At 40.6% G+C, this 19,740-nt stretch overlaps 1 protein-coding gene across 10 annotated transcripts in view; it reads right to left on the bottom strand.

Moving 5' to 3' along the window:
* Positions 1–6,828: 6,828 nt before the first annotated feature.
* USP28 (ubiquitin specific peptidase 28) overlaps positions 6,829–19,740 on the bottom strand; it is a 58,247-nt gene continuing 45,335 nt past the window's right edge. For 8 of the 10 annotated variants that reach the window (XM_081240947.1, XM_081240948.1, XM_081240952.1 and 5 more), the window contains 9 exons: positions 18,159–18,387; positions 15,913–16,107; positions 15,181–15,320; positions 12,869–13,047; positions 12,688–12,766; positions 11,797–11,876; positions 11,109–11,232; positions 9,239–9,434; positions 6,829–8,061 (listed from right to left, as the gene is read on the bottom strand). In XM_081240947.1, the coding sequence (XP_081097073.1) occupies positions 7,886–8,061; positions 9,239–9,434; positions 11,109–11,232; positions 11,797–11,876; positions 12,688–12,766; positions 12,869–13,047; positions 15,181–15,320; positions 15,913–16,107; positions 18,159–18,387 (1,398 nt within the window). In that variant the 3' untranslated portion in view covers positions 6,829–7,885. Of the gene's footprint in view, positions 8,062–9,238; positions 9,435–11,108; positions 11,233–11,796; positions 11,877–12,687; positions 12,767–12,868; positions 13,048–13,737; positions 13,834–14,833; positions 15,020–15,180; positions 15,321–15,912; positions 16,108–18,158; positions 18,388–19,740 lie in introns of all 10 variants that reach the window. The other 2 variants (XM_081240953.1, XM_081240945.1) reach the window with 1 other exon arrangement.

The following is a 19,740-nucleotide window of genomic DNA, read 5'->3' as shown; positions in this document are numbered from 1 at the left end:
GCTGTGGAGGCACAGAGGAGGGTGCCTGACCACCACCGGAGCGGCCTGAGGCAGGGGGCTGGCTCGAGTGGGGCAGAGTGGCAGCACCTGCCCTTCTGCCTTTTACTGGGGCAAGGATGGTAAGCTTTCTGTAGCCCAGATGGGTGCTGGGGCAGGCAGTCTGGGTGACACGGTCCCAGAGCACTGCTGGACGGTGTGAATGACTAGAGCAGGAGCTGAGAGGGACTGGAGGAGGCCAGCCAGGAAGTCCAAAAGCCATATCAGGGATTGATCTGGAAGTTTTCTACAGAGCTCTCTGAAGAACCCATAAAATATCCCATCCAAGAGCTAGTAATTGGATTCTTGCCATAACAAAGAACAAGAGTGTATTAGAAACAAAACTATTTATTTAAAGAGTAAACACTGTCCTTTGCCTTCTTCTGCTATAAACTCTCCTCCCCCAAGCTCTAGGGCTGCCAGAGCTGGGGGTTAGGAGGGGAACGGAGCTGGGGAGTAGAAAAACATCCCACGGCTCCTTCGTTACTGTTATCCACTGAACTTCAGGCTGAGGCCTGGACTCAGATGAGGGGAGAAGCACCGAAGCAAATGGATGAGAGTGAACTTTTGATCTAGAATGGTCCAGATGCTGTAATACATAAAAATTATTCTTTTCATACTCAAACGTGACAATAAAGTTCTCAGGGAAAGGAGAGCCAAAGGATCATGCTGGAAGGTAGCCATGGAAACAAAAAGAAAGCTATTGACTCACTGTTCCCTATCAAGTTTAGGCCATTCAATAAAATGATTAAAGAAAAAATATACCCAAAGCAAGAAAAGAATCCGATAGGAGATACTGTAATTTTTCTATCCAGCATAGGCCCGGATCCCTTCAGCATCTCTCTTCCAGTCAGACTGGCTAATACGAGCACATCCGCTTGCCAGAGACCTACAGCACCCTGGATGTCTACATTACGTCCCAGTTATTTAGCATCCACCTGTGAGGCCTACATAGGCCAAGGAGAAGCCTTAAAGACCTTGCCCCACAATACATTTCCACACGAGACCTGCAGCTAACAATACTTTACACCAAGTCATTGCTGCTTCTACTGTTTCTTTTAACCCTTAGAACATAACAGCAAGGTTAAGGATATTTCGTTTTATAGACCAGGAAAATAGGTTTAGCCAGGATTTGAACTCAGTTGTTAGATAACGATGCCAATATTCTTTCCATGAACTACATCTTCATGAGACACATTGATTCAGCAGTGATTTATAAATCAGGAAAGCTGTAAAACTGTTCAACTCATGAATGAGATCTGGATATTCCCTAAGTAGAGATGGTCAAGATGACTTAGTGAATGATGATGCTACTCCCAGGTCATCACTGGGGGTTCTATCTTTACTGTTAAAATCTAAATGCTAATTTGGGAAGACCATCTTTGGCATGAGTGATACCTCTAGCCCACCGTTAGGGCTCTAGATAGAAAACTGGTCATACCTCCATGAACATGATTAATACCGGGACCCGCACACATTTAATTCTCAAAACTCACTCTTGGCAATCCCTGAGTACTTATGTAGCAGCTTATCAATTCCAAGTGACCTAAATTCTTTTTTTTTAAATTTTTTTATTTTGTCTTTGTCTGCGCTGGGTCTTCGCTGCTGTGCGCAGGCTTTCTCTAGTTGTGTCGAGTGGGGGCTACTCTTCGTAGCCCAGGTCACCTAAATTCTTTAGGTTTCTGTCCCCTTCTCCTACTCAAAGTTAATATTCCTGCTTCATTGCTTAATATCATAATTTCTTGTCTTCCTCATAGCAGGAACAATCCAGGCTTATCTTATCTGAGAAGGGAGACCAGGTCTCTACCTTATAAGACCCATTCACTTGTCTGTAAATGGCCAATCAGTTACACACAACAAGGAGGTTGCCGGATCAGGTAACTAGCCAACAGCCTATTGGGCAATGCAGCAAACAAGAGGGCTGAAAGGAGGAGGACATGAAAGTGCCCTGAACATCTCTTAAGGCAGTTCCACTCTGATTTGTAGTAGATTACAATGTCAATTTAGTGTTTAATAGCCTAAGAGAATGTGGATAATTTTTTTAAAGGTTCAGGGAAAAGCAATGTAATGACTGAATAGCTGAGAAGCTGAGCCTGTGAGCGAACTTTAAGGAACTGATGTGTTTATGGTAATTAAAAGAAAGGTTAATTACATAGAAAAAAATGTATTTTTCTATATCTCCATCAAAGTTGAGCTTCACAGCATGAGGAATACACCAAAGTTATATTAATTCAGAAAGCATAAAAGCCTGTAAACTATCATTGCAGAAGATTCTACAGACTTTATGAAACCACAGAACTCAGTGTGTTGAGGACAATGTAAAAGCCACCTTACTAGTAGGCATGGAAGTTCTATGAAGAAGTAGTTCTCAGCTGTGACTGTATGTTTATCAGAACCTGTGTTGCTTTCCAAGCATAAAAGCATCTGGGGTCCAGCGGAAGTCTAATTAGTCCATATCTACAGGGTTGAGGCCTTGGCAACCGGGATTTTTAAAGTGACAGCTGATTCTGGATTGGTGACCAGGGTTAGGAATCACTGCTGAAGAGCTCTGAATTAAAAAGGTAGAAAACGGAATTCCCTGGAGGTCCAGTGGTTACACTCTGTGCTTCCACTACAGGGGACACGGGTTCGATCCCTGGTCAGGGAACTAAGATCCCACAAGCCTCATGGCATGGCCAAAAATAAATAAATAAAAAGGCAGGAAAAAACTTACAAAAGAGAAAAATAAATAAAAACAAAATAAAGTTGTTTGAAAAGACCAATAAACCTCTGGAAATACTAACCAAAAAGAAAAGAAGATACTTGTCACCCAGCATCAGTAATGAAAAGGGGGACATCACTAAGATCCTGGAGCCATTAAACACACACACACACACACACACACACGAGGCATTATTATAAACTTTTTGCCAAGTAAATTTTAAATTTTAGACGAAATGGACATTTCTCTTTTTTTTGGACAAATTTCTAATAATTTTCCAAAACTGACACAAGGAGTAACCAAAAAAAGTCTGAAAACCCTAAATGTATAAAAGAAGCTGAATCTATAATTAAAAGCATCTTTTCAAAACACACAAAAAACAACTCTGGGATCAGATGGCTTCAACAATGAATTCTGCCAGAAATTAAGGAAGAAATAATCCTATCTTATACAAACTCTTTCAGAGCATAGAAAATGAGAGAACATCCCAACTCATGCAATAAGGCCAGAATAATCTACAGCAAAACTTTGATAAGAACATTACAAGAAAAGAAAATTAAAGGACAATCTCTCTCATGAATATACATGCAAAAGTCCTAAACAGAATATGAAAAAATTCCATATGCATATAAAAAATATATCATGATCAAATTCAGTTTCTTCTGGCAACATGGTTGGTTTAAAAGTAATAAATGTAATTCACACATGAACAGAGTAAAGGAAAAGACCCATGTAATCATTTCAATAGATAAAGAAAAAGCATTTGATAAATTTCAACACCCATTCATAATTTTAAAAAAACTCAAACTCGGAATAAAAGGAATCTTTCTTTATCTAATAAACGGAATTTATAAAAAGCCTACAGTATGGTGAAATACTGAAACCTTTCTCCCTGATATGGGGGGGGGTGGATAATGACACCCACTATCACCACTTCTATTCAGCATTATACCAGAGGTCCTAGTGTGACCAGTCAAGAAAAAGAAATGTTGTAAGGACTTGAAATAAAAGTCATCATTCACAGATAACATAGTGTATATAGAACATCTAAAAAAAACTGATAAACTATTGGAATTAATAAGTAATTCTTACAGGCTTGATATAAAATCATCCATTTGTTTCTAGATGTCAGCAACAAACAATTAAAAATGGAATTTTTAAAAATCACAGCATTTACAATAGGTTGAAAAACATCAAAGATCCAGGAATAAATCTTATGAAAGAGGTGGAAGACCTTCATATAGAAACTGAGGAAAACCTAAATAAAAAGTGTATACAATGTTCATAGATCAGATGTCAATTCTCTTCAAATTATCTATAGTCACTATAAACCACATCAAAATCCCTGAAGATTTGTGTATGCATGTGTGAAATTGACAAACTGATTCTAAAGTTTATACGGAAATATTAAAAAAATCAAGAATAGCCAAGATGATATTGAAGATGTCCAAAACTGGACAATTTATTGTACCAGAAATCAAGACTTATAAAGCTACACTAATTAGGACAATGTGACATTGGTAAAAGCAGACAAACAAGCCAATAGAACAGATAAAAGAGCCCAGAAGCAGAACCCTACATAGACACCTTATGACAAAGGCATAACACTGGGAAACACAAAGTGTTTTCAATAAATGGTGAGGGTCAATCCACTAAATGTGAAAGGTAAAACAGTGAAACTTCTGGAATATAACACAGAATATCTTTATGACCTTGGAAATAATTTCCTCAGTAGGGCACAGTAGCACTAACCATGAAGGAAAAGACTGATAAACTAGACAACCTTAACATTAAAAACTTGTTTTCACCCAAAGACATCAAATGAAAAGCCAGAGTGGGAGAAGATATAGGCAATGCATGTAACCAAAAAAGTTTCCATAACTGGACTATATTTTCAAAAAACTCCTATAAATCACTAAGGAAAAGAAAAAAAAAGTGGGCAAAAGACTTAAATACGTATTTCAAAAAAGAGAATAGCTAAAGGCCAATAAGTATATTAAGAGATGCTGGACACCCTTAGGACACAGATGTGAACAAAAGAATGTTGCCTGCCATCCCAGGAAAAAAAGGAATGTTGCCCACCATCAAGCCATCAGCCACTGCAGCCAGCCCTGATGGTGCACCCTGAGGGGAATTCAGGACAGAGAAAAACAGGATACTGGCCCTAGATAGTTAAGATGCATATCTAAGGAATAATTTCAATGAGGCTCGCATCTTCTCATAGGTAGAAAAGCGCTAAAATCATTAACTTGAAATGTCTGGTGTTTTTGTGATTAGTAGTAGTCTTCTAATGTTCAACTACATGTTTTTCCCTCCCTTACCTCTTTGGAACTATCTGAGAGCTATCTGAGAGTATGCCTCCAGGGCCACAGTCCTCAGTAAGGTCCCTAAATAAAACATAACTTGCAACTTGTAGGTTGTGCATTTTTCTTCAGCTGACACAGGGAAGTGCAAATCAAAATGATATCATCACATGTCTACCAGAATGGCTATATTAAAAATACTGACAAAATCAAATCTTGACAAGGATATGGGGCAACTGGAACTCTTATAAACTGCAGGTAGGAGTTTAAATTGGTGTAACTGCTTCGGAAAACTGTTTGGTAGAACCTCATAAAGATACGTCTACCTATTCCTATGACCCATATATTCTAATGATCCAGTAATTCCACTCAGAATTACATACCAACAGAAACGCATTCTTGGGTGCATCAAAAGACACGTACATGAACGTTCCTGGTACCATTATGGGTAGCAGCCAAAAACTGGAAACACTCAAATGACAATTAGCATAATAAATTGTAAGGTATATTCATTCAATGAAATATAATAAACCGAGCAAGGAAAATGAGTAAACTACAGCTGCAGTTAATTCTCCCTTCTATCCTATCCCTGCTACATCCCAGCCCTTCATTCAATCCTTGCCTCTTCTTCATTCATTATTTAAATTGTTCTATGTATCCACTTCACACCTCTTTCTTGAAGTGGGTAGGGTAACAATGAGTTTATACGCTCCATAGTTCTTGAAAGAGCTAATTAACAAACCCAAATGGAAAAGGATTGCAATTCCAGTTAACCAGGGAAAGGCTAAACCCAGTCTCCAGGGAATTTATGCTGAGGTCAAGTACCCTGCCCAAACTCTTGAAATCATTTCTGGTTAAGGGTCACACTGGTTCTTTCTCCCACCCCACCCCCAACATCCCTTCCCCTCATCCTTCTTTTTCACAACCCTTTAAATAAGTAAAGCCATTCTTAGCTTGAGACAGTTTGCTGACCCTGAAAGAAACTAAGCTGTACCTAAGGCAGCACCAGTACCCGTCATGGTGGTCTGAGTGGATCCAACACTACAGATGTACAGCTGTTCCTTTCTTCACCAACTGCAGGTTCTCAAAAGCTCATCAGGAAATAACTAATGTGGAAAGGTACAAAGCAAAAGATTTTACAAGACTTCCAAGGGCAGTCAAGCAGTTGTTAATAGCACAGGCTATGAAGTGAGACACACCAAGGGTTAGTGTCCTGGCTCCACTACTTAGGACACCTATGACCTTGGGCAAACCATAGTCCCCATTTTCATCCCAGGGTTGTTCTATAACTGTGCACAGTAATCAGTAATGACAGGTATTTAAAAGCAGAAGGCAAATGGTGCTACTGCCTAGAATTTTAAATAGTAAAAGGTAATCAATGGGTAAGAAAATTGATCAATTTCCCATGAAACAGATCTTTGCAGTGAGCTTTAAAACACAGAAGCACCTCCGAACATCTGTAAAAGATGGCCTAACCATTAATTTATCCAAAATATAAGAATTTGGTTTCAAGAAAGTAATTTTTTTGCCTTCTAAATCAGAAAAATTACCAAGTGGATACACTTACATGCAATGCAACTAGCAAATGAGATGAAAAGAGATCAGTCACCACTAGGTGCTGCTCAAGAAGTGACCACTGCCTTTCATTCCCATCAAGCTTCTCAATGCTCTAATCTGCCTTTTTCTTTTCAAGAAGAAAAACTGAAACATGAGAAATGCTTATTGAGTCCATCCATTTCCAAAATAGAAAATATATATTTAAATAAAGGCCATACTGCATACCAAAGGTAAAACAAATACTTTTATTGCACATTTATAAAATCTGCATTGTTGTAGTAAGTGTTTTTCCCTCCCACAATTCCCTCATTAATCTTAAAATTTGGATACCCAATATGGAGCCTTTTAAAAATGATCAACAGGGGATATTTCTCTCTCTACATATACATATACATATATATATAGATTTTTTTTTCTTTTTACAAACCCACATCCCTTATTTGTTAAAAGCAAAAAAGGGGAGGGGCATCAAAATGTTCTTCTGGGCCAGCAGCAGCCTTAGACATGGGTTTTGACAATTTTCAGACACCAGAAAATTTTACCTAAATGGTTAACTATGAAAACGTGATCTTTAGTCAAGTTTCACAATGCTGTTACTCCGTCTGAAGTCCTTAATGCTTTCCTTTCTTTCACTCAGGACTGAGTATGAGGTTTTCTGGTTTATTTAAAAATATAAAGTAAAAGAGAGAAGAAAGAAAGGAGAGGCAGCTTTCTTTTGACTTTTGAACATCTTACTGCCACATACATGACCTTACGTTCTACCCACGTGTGAAAGGGTAGTGGTTCATCAACAACCTATTTTGTCATCTCCTGTCAAGAGCCAGGCAAGGTGCATACTTCTCCTCTCTTGCAGTTACGAATTTTTTAATGTCATCTGTATTTGATAAAATAACTAGTAGCTGTTCATATGGTTCAGGTTCTGATGAATCACCCTTCTACTCTGCTGTCAGAAATGCTTATGCCTGAAGGATCATGTTAAAAGTGTCAAGAGGCTTAGAAAAGCCCAAGCACGCTTGTAGGTACAAGAGGCATTTCAGGTCTTCTGCCATAAATCAATACCTTAATACACTGGTTCCTGCCTTTTTTAGTGAAATCGCTTTTATGATTCTGTACCTAAAAAGTGCAATTTTATTTTCAATCCTTCTTTACATACACAGCATGGTTGGGGTCTGGATCTGAATCTTACTTTTCCACCTAATCCCTTTCCCAAGGTAAACACTGTGACAACAGACTTCTGTGCAACAGGCAGTCAACCAAAGACCAGGATGGGACTTGAACACGTGGGGGCTTATTTCACCGTCACAGTTGACACTCCTTGAATTGACTCCATGACAGCTGCAAACCTGCTACAAAGGTCATAGGGCGAATTGGGTCGAATAGTTGGAGGCTCCTTTAAGACAATGATTTCTGCAGAAGGATCTAGAAGTCTGGGTAGAAACTCCCCTAAGCACAGCTGCAGATTTTCTGTGGAGGAAAAATGTATGGTTACTATACAGCTAAATAAATCTCTGAGTAAAAACTAATAAGTCTGCAGTGATAGGAGAAGGTCTTTCATATAGCCATCACCCAACCTGAAAGGTTAAAGCACTGTTCTGGCCAGCTAATGACAAATGATGATTCCTTCAGGCCAAACCAGTAGCAAAGACCTATTTGCCAAATATACCAAAGTTTTAGGTCACTGTTTCAAGCCATGTGACGTGCGGCAGAATAACACTATATATTCACTTCATTATGAACACGTCTTCCAATCAATCATCCTTTAAAATTTGAGAAAGTACCATAAATATAATGTACCATAAATACACTGTTGCCGTAAATATAATGTACCGTAAATATACTATTGCCGTAAATACAATGCTGCTCTTTTCCTTCAAGTAATTAAAATATACCAGTGTGTACATGGCACTATGTAAAGCTATGTATCACACATGGTCTAAATAAAAACGGAAGGCATTAAAACAAAATTCATAGCTACCAATTATTATAGTATTTTTCAATAAATATTATAAACTTGAACACTTTAACAAGTCAACAGAATATCGCTACATCAGCGAGAAACTAACAAAGAGGATTCGTATTAGGATACATAGCAACTTTCTCAATCTATCAAACTCACCTAAAAATACCTAGTTTTAGGCTCCCTCTCCAAAATGCTTTGGACATGCACAGACGTTCCATTTACTAATTTGTTAACCCTGAAGGCATCATAGTTAATAATATGTTTATGTCTTGCAACTTCAAGTCACAGGAAAATTTAATTATGGCACCAACAGGTAATCAAGCTGCATAAATAGATTTTTGTTTTTAAACTATAAAATTAAAGTTCAGATTTCGGCAGATGAAAAAGTAACAGCAGTCTGACATTCCTGGAGAGCAGTGATTTATTTCAAACAGAGCTGGCTGGCTGGCTGTGGAGGTGATTCAGCAGCCACAGAGGAGGTACGGGGAGGCTGAGAAGGACAGGGGTGCAGGCTCCCACTCCTTGTTTCAATAGAGTAGATGCACTTTTGACTCATTTATATTCTAGGGGATTCCAGTGCCTTAAAATGGTTTGACAACCAGTACTACAGACTGAGTCCACTGCAATTTTTAGAATTCTCAAGGGCTTTGGAAATTACTGGAAGCGGCAACAACAACACACCTGCGATATCTTGCCCAAGGTAAGAGCACCAGTGGTTTCTCATGATCTCAATGGCGTCCAAGTCATCCTTGGAGATGTCGTTATTAATGATAAGGTGAATGCAGGGAATGATCAACTCATTCATCACATTAATACCCTCTGTTACCGAGTGCTCATCATTTGTTTCAAAGAGAGAAGCCGCTTTGGCATTCAGCTCCTATAGATAAACAACAGAGTGAACAAAAGTAAAAGTCTGAAAGAGAAGATAAATATCTATTTTAGAAGAGCCTAAACAAGTACTTCCCAAACTTCACTGTACACTGGAATTGCCTGGGGATCTTTAAAAACTACCGATGCCCCAACCCAAGCAAGCTGACTGACTGGTATTTGGGTGACCTGGGCACTGGGATTTTTTTTTTTTAATGCTCCCAGGTGATCCGAATGCAGCAAAGTCTCTGACCCAGTGGCCTAAACTTACAAGTCAAGGTCATACTTAACACCCGCTTCTATCAAAAGGCCCATTCAATGGTTCTCAATCTTTACTGAACATCAGAATCACCTGCGGAAGGCAAGCTGATGTCCAGGCGCCTCCCCAGGAGACTGGTTTAACTGTCTGGGGAGATGCCTGGATCCCAATCATGTGAAAGCTCCTTAGGCGATTCTGACGCACACTGGGGGTTGAGAGCCAGAGGTGGAAAGAATCCAAATCCCTAGTACTGTCTCCCTGTAGCAGCAGAGTGGGACATTCAAAATGTAATCCGTATTTGGTGATTTAAAAAATAAAAGCATGTCTTTACTAAAATTTAGGTCCATCAAATCTACAAGACCCTTTTTTCAGCTTCAGAGTGCCCTGCCATACCTATAACTGAAGCAGGAACCCAAGTCTAATCAGAAAATGAAGCTTCTGAGATAAATATGTCATGACAATCTCCTCCGCTTGGTATTAACAGAAGCAGTGGGAGAAATGCCGGCCTGACTCCTCCCGTGAAGGGTGATCCTGCCGGGTGTCAGAGGGGCTAAAGGCAAGCACGTGGGTCTGGGAAAGCCGCCTCCATAGTTTCTGAAGGACAAGCACCTGCAGGAACCCCTGGGGAAGCAGAGGGGATATGGGTCTCCTTCCCACGTGGCGGCCAAATGCAAAATAGGTCAGGATAGATCTCCAGTGGTGTATGACGAGGATATTAACAGAATGGCAGGACCAATCCTGATGGTTCATACCTTTTTTAAAAAAACTGGAATCTCTTTAGAACTCACTAAAACTCTCATCTACTAGCTTAGCAGGGAACACAGGAAAAACACACATGTCTTACACGTTTACTCTGGGCCAGACACCGAGAAACCAGCTGAATAAGAAGAGGAACTGTGCTCAGGAACTCACAATCTAGTAGACAGGCCATGTGATAAAAGCTATAATGCAGTACATATAAAGGGCACCGAAATGGGGATAAGTGATTCTCACCTAACTTCTATCAGGGGTGGAAGAAGAATGACATTCACTGAAGTAACTTAAAGTAATTTGTTTCAGTGTAAACTACTCTTCAGAGTTTGGAAAAATCGAAAACCTGCTGGAGATTTTTTTTTTTTTTTTTTTTTTTTTGGCTGTATGCGGGCCTCTCACTGTTGTGGCCTCTCCTGTTGCAGAGCACAGGCTCCGGACGCGCAGGCTCAGCGGCCATGGCTCACGGGCCCAGCCGCTCCGCGGCATGTGGGATCCTCCCAGACCGGGGCACGAACCCATGTCCCCTGCATCGGCAGGCAGACTCTCAACCACTGCGCCACCAGGGAAGCCCCTGGAGATTTTTTAAAGTTGTATTTTTTCATGGCTTCAAGGAGCAGAGGTAAACACAATAAAATAATAAAATAGTCATAAGGCTTTACAATCAGTACAAACCAGAAGGCATTTTCTTCGGTATAAAGCGATCACCGACTCTTTCACGCCCCGCCGGGGGCCCTTCATCAGCAGAGCGGCATTGCTCTGGTAGGCGTACACCAGGTAGGAAAGCGCCTCTTGGTACCTTATTAGAAAGTGGCAGATAAAAAACAGCTCAGTGCTCCTTCCCCAAATCCAGGGCTTAGTCCCCACTGTTCCCTAATACAAGAATGCAACTGGCTGAAATGATGGAAAAGTCTTAATGATCGAGGCAGCATGGAGCACTGGGAAAAACCTGAGGGCCAAAGACCACAGCCAGTCTCAGCTCCTCTGAAAACTGGCCGAGAAACCCAAGGCAAATCATGGAACGTCCCCGGGCTTCTGTTTCTCCCAACTCTAAAACAAAGAAGTGGACGAGAGGCTCACTAAGGTCCACACCAACTCTTAAAATTCACTTTCTGAGTTCATTTTCATTTATCACCAAGAAAACCTGGCCATTATACCTCTCAACTAAGAAATCTATCATTATGTAAAGGATGAAAAAACATGTGTGATGTTCAGAGCAAAAGTGAAGTGAAACACTGGAAAAAGGTAGAGGCACAGGGTATATGTGAGAAGGGGAGTGAAGGTGCTGTGGTCTTCTGAATTTCTGGTAGGCATCAATAAGTGTCCTGACCAGTAGTCTCAGTGACATAAGAGGCCAACTTACTTTCCTTTCTGATAGAGTTCCAGGCCTGTCAGGAGATACACAGACACCTTTCGAAACAAACTGTAATCTTCATGCCACTTCTGAAAAGGAATGACAGCCATTCACGATTATGACCACCACTACTTCTACCCTTTCCACCACAGTAAACTTCAAACTCAGTACAAATACTCATTGAGCACATATGGCCAGGCACAAGAACAGGAGACACAAAGGCTTTCAGATAATAAAGTATTCGACATTTAGAATTAACGTCTACCGCTGACCTTAATTTTGCATGTCTTGTTCCTTCCACCAAGGAACAGAAATACTCATTTCATATGAGCTTTAGAATTTAGGATCTTAATTTCCAACACCCACGTCAAAGTCATTCAGCTCTGGTCTAAATGAATGGCCTCCCGAGTTCTGACAAAACCATCCAGATGATGGAAGATGGAGGGACATGGCCATTCCAACCTCACAGAACAACACTAAGCTCAGTGGGGGTGGTGACATACTTTAGGTGGCACAGGACAGTGTCTTTCCTACAACACGATGACTTTTTTGAAAATCTGTCTAGTCATGCATGCATTTTAATGTGTAAAAATCTAATTTCCGATACAGAAATGTTAGAGAACTAAATTATTTAAAGCAAACCAAAGCCATGAATTCAAGAATTTTATTGCCCAGAACAGGGCTAAAGTGGGTATTTAAGAGAAATGAAGTGCTGATTCAGTCTAACAGAACAATGGAATAAAGAAACTGGCTATTCTAAGGGTAAGAAAAGATCATTCATTCATTCTCACCCAGCTTTTTTTTGGGGGGGTGGGCGGCGGGTGGTCAGTCTGTGATAATATAAAATTGTTGGTTTGGCCTTAATGTGTCTGCTTTGTAGATGTAAAGAGAAGATCTCACCTTGTACTCCTCCATATTCATGTCATCTGGACCAATCTCCTTCAGTTTCGCTTGAGCCACCTTCATAATACTTATTGACCTGTGAACAAAGTTCCAAAAGCAATGAAAGCTCCCCCTTCAGAGAAGTTAGTCAAGCCAGATCCAGAAGGAAGGGTGGTTCACCGAAGTAGCCCCTCCTCACCTTTCATCATAGCTAAGATTTTTGTCTGCAAATTGTTCCAGAAGGGTCCGCTCTACTACCCTTTTCGGCGCTTCATTTTGGAAGAAGTAGACAAGCACATGCTGAAGTCGAGGATCACTGTGAGAGGTGGGGGTCTCTTTGGCGAGCTGATAGAGCCTGGAGTACTCTTCATGGAATGCCTGTCGAAGACAGAATTGGTGGTTAGAAAAGCACACACTGTGACCTTCTACACACAGAAACTGACACCTAAGTGCTACAGAGGTTTTCATCACTCTAAGAAGACTTCTGGGAAGTCCTTCTTACTGAGACATGACAGAGGCAACTATGGAATCTGAAAGTTTCTTTCATTTCATAAGGATAAAACTCCTCTGGCACCAAAGACATACTGTACTCACAAGAAACTCATTTTCCTCATAAAGTTCTCAGAAAAACAAATATTTAGTTTTAATTGTTTCAGGCATATCCTTGAGTACCAAGGATCTGAAATTTAAAAATCTATATGAATGCAATTTCTTCAAGTACCTTAAATTTTATTCAAGTACCTTAAAAAGCATGGCCTTCATTCTTATATTATGGCCCACAAATTACAAAGGCAAGGTCCCATTCACAGCTTTATGAACAGACGGCTCCTAAGAACAACAAGCCCTCCAGGCCAGGTGTAACACAGAACACCAAAGCCACGTCAGTGCCAAGAGAGGAGAAGCCATCAGTGCTGGGAGGTGGCTGGGTCGTTAGCCAGGCAGGAAAGGAAGTTCTATGTTTTACTTCGATGAAAACCTTTTAATCCCATTTTTTAGCATCTAAGGAAATTACTGCCCCGTGTTATGATACCTGTGGTATAAGGATGAGAATTCAAAAAACAAAGATACCTTAATAAGCCCTGCTTCAGACCCATCTCGGTCAAAGGTCTGACGGGCTTTAGCTATGGCCAGGATGACCCCTTGCATGGCAGGGCTCAGCATCACCTACCACAAGAGGGAACAAAACAGAGAGAAAAAGGAGAGAAGAAAGGTTCAAAAGAAGACTGTATGAAAGAAAGGTGAACAGACGGCTGCAGGGAAGCATGGCAGCGTGCTCCGTGGCTGGAACCCACTGCGAGGCAAGGCTCACACACCGGGTCCTACACACATTCACAGCCCTGGCCCTCTGCACAATGTCAAGACTTTGCCCATGACAAGCTATTCCTACATATTCTCTCTAATTTAGCCAATGAATAAAGATGTATGTCTAAAAATACCTGCGATGTGGTGCTGCTACAGAATTGAGTTAAATTACAGCTCTCAGAGGGGAAGTGTCTGAGGCGAGAGTTCCAATTGAGTTCTGTAATTTGGGTGTATATCCTAAATACACCAGTATTTTAGAGTTTTACTAGGATGAAGAGCACATTTTAAACAGTCTGGAAACTAGGGGATACACAAATAACACTTTACAAAGTGAAACTCTTACAATAATTAAAAAAATGCCCCACAGGAAAAAACAAACCTGAGGACAGGATTCCTGACAGTTAGTGTGTGGTGACAACTGTACAGGCGGCAGACAATGAACAACCTGGGATTCTACAGCTTCTCCCTAAAGCTTCAGAATTAAAAACACCTTCAAGTCACATCTGTTTTTTTGCTCACTAGACAACTGAAAACTTTATATTTGGAGGAGACACAATGGACTAATATTACCAAAGACAAAGACTCCTAAAGGCAATTTCTTTGCTCATAATACCAAACAAAAAACTAAATTCTGCCTTTCTGAGCCATCTGGACTCCGCAGCGGCCCTCATAAGGACAGGTCTGGGTAGGTATATACCAGCAGCAGTGTACAGTGATAACTGAGATAGGCCCTCCTGCCCATTATTTGCGTCAATGAGAAAATAGTAACTATTGCCAAACACCTCACACAACTCTATTCAGTCACATGAGAAGGAAATACAAGACTGACAACAGACAGCTAAACCCTGACTCATCTCTGTACCTCCTCATCATATCCATCTGCATCAGATCTAACCAGAATCCTTCCCACACTGGGAATCTCGACTTCAGAGACCTCAGCATTAGGCTGGGCAGCAGACTCTGCGTCATGAGCCTGTGCGGGCTGCTCGGGCTGCTCTGCAAGGTCTGTTTCCGGGGACATGGGCTTCTGGGGTTCAGCTTCCTTAAGCTGTGGCAGCAGAATGGAGAGAAAGAGTAAGAAAAAAACAGAAGAAATAAAGAGGGATTGGTTAAATGCAGCAGGCACAGGATAACAGAAATGCGAGAAACTGTGGCCGTTATTGCCGAGAGCCCACCCCTCTTGCACTTGGGCTTCTAAGCCATTCTCACCTCACTCAGCGCTGCTTCCACACCACTCTTCTCGTAGGCGCGTGCCGTGTTTGCAATAGCCTGGGCGGTCTGTTCCTTCACGATCACGGCATGCTCGGAGGACAAGCAGCGAGCCCCGTGGGAAGAGGCGACTGAAGACTCTGATAAAGAACCGCACAAAGGAATTAGCATCTGATGAGAAGTAACCTCTAGAACACTCTGTAAAAGGCAAGCAGGAATGATACAATGTTTCATGTGCAAACCTTCTAACAAACCTTTTTAAAAAACCTATGCAACTTTCCCCTAGAAACTAGTGACTAAAAGAAATGGCTACTTTAGCAAGAAGCCACTGATGATGCTGTAAAGTTTAATGTGCTCCTGATGTTGTCATATTTCTTTATGCCAAGAAGCCTTCCTACGAACGACCATCTGTTAGGAAGATCACCTTTGGAGAATAGTTTTCATAAAATCTACCTATTAATCCTACGTAGTTTCTCCTGCAACCTGGGAAATAAGCAAAAAGCTAAACAGAGTGAAAGTACAGGTAGCTAGTCTTCCTGCTCTTACTTCTGCTCAGCAGAAATGACAGTCTAGAGCCACAGGCTAGGCCGTCAGGTTGTGCAACACCAACTCTATCTGAACTCCAGTGTGCAGACCGTGGCACGGCTCTCTCACATGAAGTGCACGGGACTGGCTACTGGAGTGCAGCATGAATCCCACCAGATCACCGGCATACATGCCCTTCTCAGGTACCTTGTGATGGAGAGAAATCCTGTGATGCTGAGCTGCCGGAAGACTCCATTTGAGGGATTTTGCAAGACTGCTCTTCTTCCCACTCCTCTACGTCCTGCTCAAACCTCCAGTTATCTTCCTGAATGTAATGCTTAAGTTCAACAGAGAGGGCTTCCACTTCTCCTGACATCTGATCTAATTCATTCGGGGCCGCCTCTGAGGAAGAACAAAGACAGGGTTTAAACGAAGTGTCACCAAGCAAAAGGCCTCAAGAAATCCAAAGGTCCTTTCTAGAAAGAAAGAAAAGACACTTTGCTTTTTTTCTTACTCCTAATGAAAAATACATACACACGTACATAATCCATCTGAAGTACTGACAGTATCAGGCCAACAGTCACAGCACCCCAGTAACAGTGCCTGGCATATCAGTAGGTAGGCACATTGAATATTTGTTAAATGAATCAATCGACGATAATGACTAAGGATTTGGAATAGAGGCCAATCAGTGACAAAGCAGCAAGAACAAACCAAACATTTCTTGGAAACTGAGAAAATCATGAGATCCAATGGATATTTCAAGGTAGATAGTTTTATCAGTGTAACCAATGCTCCTGTTACTGATAAGAATATCCATCTCAAGACGGTTAGAGATGAATTCCAAGACATTTATACTGCCTTAAGTTTCACACAATCAAGTGCTATAAGAAAGCAAACTGATACAAAGGTTAGATGGTCAATAATACCTGGTTCATTAAAGGCTATGATGAAGAGTGGCAAGGATATCAAGGACATATTAAATCTCATTTCTAACCCTGTGACCAAAACAAAACATAAAAACCTACAGCAGAATAGCACATTCACGTACTGGTTGCTATTAACTAGTCTTTTCACTAAGCAAATGACAGTTTCCACTTTTTGTCTGTTTCTGTAATATAAAAATGAGCCATACGTGTAACAACAAGGCTCCTATATACCACCAACAGCCAGCACAATTATTTGTACAGTAACTCCCACGAGCAGCTGTTCCTGCTTTCACACTGCAAACATGCAATTATGAAGATCAGTTACCGTTAAGTGATCATTCTCTCTATCCCTTATCCCTCAAGCACACACTAACAAATCAGAAAGATCATTTGCTGCCTGGACAAAATGCCTTACGTGTTTTCTTACTTATGCAACACAGTGAAGTTTGAACACTATAAGAAGATGCCTTCCATGATCTCATATGTGAAAGGAAGAAAGAAAGAGAGAGTAATATAAATGGAAAACAGCACAGAACCTGGAATCAGAATATTTACTGGCTATAAGACTCCAGACAGGGGCTTTCCTGGTGGCGCAGTGGTTGAGAGTCCACCTGCCGATGCAGGGGACACGGGTTCGTGCCCCGGTCCGGGAAGATCCCACATGCCACGGAGCGGCTGGGCCTGTGAGCCATGGCCGCTGAGCCTGTGCGTCCGGAGCCTGTGCTCCGCAACGGGAGAGGCCACAACAGTGAGAAGCCTGCGTACAGCAAAAAAAAAAAAAAAAAAAAAAAAAAAAAAAATTCCTGCCCTGCCTACCTCCCTTTTAGAGTTAGTTATAAGTTATTAGAGAAATAAAGTTTGAAAGCGTGCAGTAAGGATTAAAGTACCAACATAAATGATAATTATGATTGCTCTTAGCATTAGCAGTAGTATTATGAGAAGTATGAAATCGTTCAAGCAAATCCACTTGTAACATCTAGCTATTCTCCAAAGGGTGTAAAAATATGCGTGCAAGAATGTCACTACAAGAGAAAAGAAACTAGAGGCAACTTAAAAGTCTATCAATGGGAGGCTGGTTTCATAGATTATATACATATTCCATGCAATGGAATTATTATGCAGTTGTTAAAAAGAATAAGTTGGTTCTATTTATAAAAATATAGAGATCACTAAGAAAAACAATTAATGAAAAAGAGGGAGAACAGAATGGAAAAATATCCCCTTTGGGGGGAAAAATTGGGTGTGGGATAGATGTCGATAGATAAAATCTAGCCTCTGCATAGAACATTTCTTGAAGACTACACATGAAACCTAAGAATGGATGCTCGTTGGGCTCAAGGACGGATGTAGGAAAGCACATTTATTTTTCCTTTTTAGTCTCCTTTATACTATTTGTATTTTTTAAATACATGATTACTTTATAATAAATCTGAGTTAAAATTTTTATTTTAAACTACAAGATTGTTCCCTTCCCTGAGCAGTACAGATTTCCCCCACCCCAGGCTTCTGTTAAGGTGTTTTTACCTGCACTGAAGTGGGGTAGCTTGTCATTAATGTACATCAGGCAGTAAGCACTAACATTTCTCAGGCCCCCATAGGAATCCCTTTCAAGTTCTTCCCAGGAAGACTCGGTAACAGAGATGTCGTTGTACTTGAGCCAGACTTGTCGGGGCTGATTATAGATAAAGGCCCAGTAGTGTCCTGCATTTGCTTGTCCTTCATGAACAAGAACTGCATGCAAACGATAAGGCACCTGCAAATCACAAAGCAATTCCTGTATCAGGTTAAGCAAAATAATCTGACAAGACTTAGGCTACTAAAATTCAAAAGTATACCCAACTATCGGACATCAGAAAACTGCCTGTTTATACAAGTGTTTGATGTTAGGTTCACATCAAAACATCTTGTTGATTCAAGATGAACTAACGAAAACACAGCCTTGGAATCTCCTAATTATGTCTTGGTTCCTGAATCTTTAAAATCGGACAATTGAACTAGAAGACCTCGTTGAGGCCTCTTTCAACTCTAAACTCCTAAGGTTATAGATCTAAAACGAAAGATAACTGAGACCTATTTATCCCCCGAGTTCCAAACTCAGTTTATCTAAAAACAGAACCACCATGACTACTCATGTTGTGAAGATGTTTACCACACTTGGTACCTACAACAAGTTTAGCAGCTATCTTGTTCTATGCCTATTTTATTTGTTAACAAAATCTAAGTTAGCATATTTCATTATGAGTCAGTCTCGTGGACTCTATATTTCTTCTTGCAAGTAATCATCCACTTATCTGGGGGTGAAGACCCTTTTAACGACATACTTGTTTGTTTCAACATGTGAAAAGCCTTTTTTCCCCCAATATGGGGAAAACAGAGCAATGCTTAAGTGCCAAGTAAGTACTGGTGAAAGAAAGGAAAGTCAGCCATCGAATCAAAGTAAACTTACATTTAATCAGTACCTTGACATGTTTTTACTGGTGGTGAAATTTTTTAAATAGAAAAGAGAAAATGGGGAACAGCCAAGATTTACATGACGCACTCCTGCTGTGCAACACAACTGTGCCTCCACGCGACCCTAGAAACAGAGCTCTCCTCCCACGGCCTATCGTTCACACAGAAGCCAGTGGAGGGCAGGCCCCTAACTGGAGCCTCTTTCCCCTCTATGCCCAGAATGTTACTCTAAAAAAAAACATATGTGGAAACTAAAATTTCTGCCCTGCCTACCTCCCTTTTGGAATTACTAGAGATATAAAGCTTGAAAGCACGCTGCTAAACAAAGGATCACGAAGGATCATGGTACTTTGGAAAGGATGGGGAACCAGACCCTGGTCAGGTTGCCCCCACTGCACTACTTAAGTTACCATTTTATGAGAAATTTTTATTAATATTTAATGACAAACCTTTCAAATACATGAAAAAAATACCATGTGGCAGAATCAAAACAAATATATTTTAGGTTCTGTTGGTGACAGAAGATACACTGCTTTTTTTTTTAGCCTAAAATATAGAATACTAGCTATTTCTTTCCTAAAGTTATTTTTATATCTCAGGGAAGTTTCCATTCAGTTTCAAAGAAAACCATCAACTTTCCTTTTTGTATCTACCA

This window comes from Mesoplodon bidens (genome assembly GCF_964165515.1).
Source record: "Mesoplodon bidens genome assembly, chromosome: 7".
NCBI classification, from domain to species: Eukaryota; Metazoa; Chordata; class Mammalia; order Artiodactyla; family Ziphiidae; genus Mesoplodon; species Mesoplodon bidens.
This window is presented reverse-complemented; position numbering and strand designations above follow the sequence as displayed.